Source organism: Phaethon lepturus, unplaced genomic scaffold, assembly GCF_000687285.1.
Source record: "Phaethon lepturus isolate BGI_N335 unplaced genomic scaffold, ASM68728v1 scaffold7041, whole genome shotgun sequence".
Classification (NCBI taxonomy): Eukaryota; Metazoa; Chordata; class Aves; order Phaethontiformes; family Phaethontidae; genus Phaethon; species Phaethon lepturus.
This window is the reverse complement of record NW_010516922.1, coordinates 151348-154799: the sequence shown is the minus strand read 5'-3', so window position 1 is coordinate 154799 and position 3452 is coordinate 151348. Positions and strand designations below refer to the sequence as shown.

Genomic DNA, 3452 nt, shown 5'->3' with positions numbered 1-3452 from the left:
ATAATCCAGCTATATGGATTCCTCTGTCAACCCTCTCTCAATTCCCACATTCACACCGTCTCTCTAACAGGAGACATCCATCATATTACCTCTGGGTGTTTGTCTGAATGGTAAAGTGTGCAGCTTTTTATGTAGGTTCCTCTGGGCCTCATTTATGTAAAACCGTTTAGTGCAGAACAAGTATATCAGCATGTATCTGCTTTAACTATATTCTATAGTTAGTAGGTAAGACCAGCCTAATGCTTTGGGTTACTCAGGAAATCATAAGTAGCACACACACAAAAACAAAAACAGAAAATAGTCTTCCACATGGTTCAGAGTGTTAATTTTCTTTACGTTTCCAGTGTAATTTTTTTTGCTAACCACTGCTGCAATTCTTTCCACTTGTCTTATGCTCTTATTTTCTTACAAAACAGTATACTAGGCTTTCTGTAGAAAACATATATATAAACATTTATATATATATATATATATAAAAACAAAGCAACAACCCCCAAAATGGACTTACACACAGGTATGTATTTGTCCCTCATTAGAAGATATATCGTATGTATATCTATTCATTGTCCCTGAACGTCACAGCACTGGCTGTTAGAATGGGGTCAGGAAGAAAGGGGCCTTTTTTTTTCCTGGTTTGCATTAAAACATTCAGTTAAATATGTAAGATGCACAAAGGCAGAATAGTCACAGGAACAACCAGATCCTGTTTACATATTGGCACCATATTGTTGTCATTGTTATCACTACTCTGCAATTTAACTTCTAGTTATTACTTCCCAGGAATTAATATATCTATACATTTTTTTGTCATTAGGACTAGATGACCTCTAAAGGTCCCTTCCAACCCAAGCTATTCTATGATTCTATGATTCTATATACTTTCTCCCCTCACAATGAGCTGGATGCAGGTTCAGGGAGAATGAAACACTAGAAAATCTAAATGGATCCTGGGACTCTGAAGTTTCTTGCCCTGCTTAACTTTTCTGGCCCTCTCTCAGAGATTATCAATTCTTTCGAAAATTATGGTTAACTCTACATAACAACATAATTTTTAGTGGTCTTTCCTTCCAAAAGATGCTTTTGGGCAATGATTTGAGATAGTTTTTCACATGCACAGCCTTGCATATTTGTATAAATACTTTTTCTGGTAGAAGGCCCCCAGTATTGGTTCAGATGGTTGTCTGTCCTTGGTATCTATTCCTTCAGCAAACAGACTGGTCATTTGAATTACTCATCATTACTGCGTGATGTGCCAGGAGAAGCACCTGTGCTAAATACACCATAAATTTTGGTGATGGCGAGGGAAGGGTTCAATTTCAGCCCAATTTATTTAGCTCACACAAAAGTGTCTAATAACTTCTTGGCCTGAAGACTTTGTAACTGAAAAACCCCAGATATAAAAATGCTATTAAGATTGGGAGCAAAAAATGGAAAACCATATTGAATTGAAAAACAAAGTACTGCTTGCTGGTTTACAAAGAGTCTATAACACTGATAAAATCTTCAGAAACCAATGTGCTTTTCCCCGCCCCCCCCTTGTCCTTCTTTATTTTGGCTTCATTTCAACCCGGGAGTTCATATCATCTCCTTCCAGATCATACTCTTCTACTTGACCGCTGGTCCACACCTTCATGCGGTCGGTCAGGTCGCTGCTTCTGGGAGCCAGGATGAAGTCGTAAATCAGGGCAGCACTTGCTCCTCCAATGATTGGGCCAACCCAGAAGATCTGAAACAGTTTCAATCCCAGTTAATACATCAGGTATCACTGCATTTGAAGCTGTTCTAAAAATCTCTGATGATTTTTACTATGAGATTTACAGTGAAAACATTAAAATCACAGTCTATCACCTGAATATTTACTTAACTGCACAGCAAGGAACCAGGAACTTCTCGCCATGACTTGGCAATAGGGACAGAGGTTAATAACTGTGACTATGTTTTCAAGTTCTGATATTTAAAATTAGGTCTCTACTGATAAAACATCTCTGTTCCTCCAGATAGATTTGGCGGGGGGCACAATTTCTAAAAGCAACCAAGGGCATTAGATTCCATTCTCCCACAAAGTTTCAGTGATAGGTCAATTATAAAGTAATACTTAGTGAGGACCTAATTAGGAGCTTAATTTGCTACTAGCTGCTGTTTAGGTAGTAATATTGCTGTTATTGCACTGGTCTTCTAATCACTTAAGGCAAGTAAAATTTGGAGGGAGAGGTAGTAAAAGTATTTTAGTAGGCAGGTTGATTTTATTAGAAATAAGAAATTATTTTGAAGGATTTCCATGAACCAAGACTTCCTGAGTCTGATAACATGTTTTCTTTTATTCAGCAATATCAGTGGTTTAATATGAGTTATTACTTCTATCTCCTTCTCTCTGTACAAAGTAAAATCATTTTTCTATGAAACTCTGAAAATACTAGCTACTAGCTTAGTTGCATTACCTTAGTATCCCAATAGAAGTGTTTAAGTGGGAGATAATGGCAAAATTTCCCCAGTGTTCTCCTTTTATGTTTTACTCTTTAGATTAAAATGGCATCCATATCCAAAATTTTCACAACTTGTTTTACTACCACTAAATTTCTATGAATGCCTATGCAACTGTTTGCCAAAATCATGAGTAGGAGAGCTGGAACAAGCTACATTTTAAATATTTAAGAACACGTGCACATTTAGGGCTTTTTTATCAACCTTCGTTATTGAGCTTTAGTGAAATAAGTAAATTTTCATGAAGTTCCTCATTTTAATCACATTTAACTACAGGGAATAATCTAAAATTTATAGTGTTTCCAGAGCACTTATCTGTGAAAGCACATAGGCAGACACTTAACTTTAAGAAGATGAACATTTTATTAGCTTCCAAATATTGGATCATCCATTTCAGTTTATAAACCTGCTTAAGCACCTTCCTAAATTAGGTTTTACCAGATTAAGCAGTAGCACTTTACAAATTCAGTTGAAACAATAAATACTGAATACAGGATTTTGTGTAATGAGTCTTTAACATTTAAAATATTTGAAATAACTAAACATAACGGAAAATCAAAAAAACCAAAGAAAATCTACTTTGGACATATACACTCAGCTTAAGGACTTTGTGATCTTCTGAGGCTGGTTAGGAGCAAAAGGAGATTATTCTTTATTAAATGAAATAGAAATGGCAACTTACTGACTTAGTGCTAATGATATGTGTTTAAATGTTTCTGATCTTGTAGATTATGTATATTCAGAGCCTCTTATAAACTAAACAAATTTATTCAACTTACCCAGTGATTTTCAAAGTTATTGGCAATCAGCGCTGAGCCAAAAGATCTGGCTGGGTTAATTCCACAACCGGTGTAATCAATCTAGGAGGTGGAAAGAGAACAGTGGTGAGGCACTGATGCACATGTGACATCTTCATTACACAGGAGGGCTAGTGGCAGCCTGCAGCACGGTTCAGGTGCTCACAACAGCTC

General features: G+C 36.4%; 1 protein-coding gene across 1 annotated transcript in view; it reads right to left on the bottom strand.

The window, feature by feature from the left end:
• Nucleotides 1-1422: 1422 nt before the first annotated feature.
• Nucleotides 1423-3452, bottom strand: part of AQP1 (aquaporin 1 (Colton blood group)) — an 18652-nt gene continuing 16622 nt past the window's right edge. The window contains exons 3-4 of the mRNA XM_010296213.1: nt 3261-3341; nt 1423-1726 (exon numbers count right to left, since the gene is read on the bottom strand). Coding sequence (XP_010294515.1) covers nt 1547-1726; nt 3261-3341 — 261 coding nt within the window. The 3' untranslated portion in view covers nt 1423-1546. The remainder of the gene's footprint in view (nt 1727-3260; nt 3342-3452) is intronic.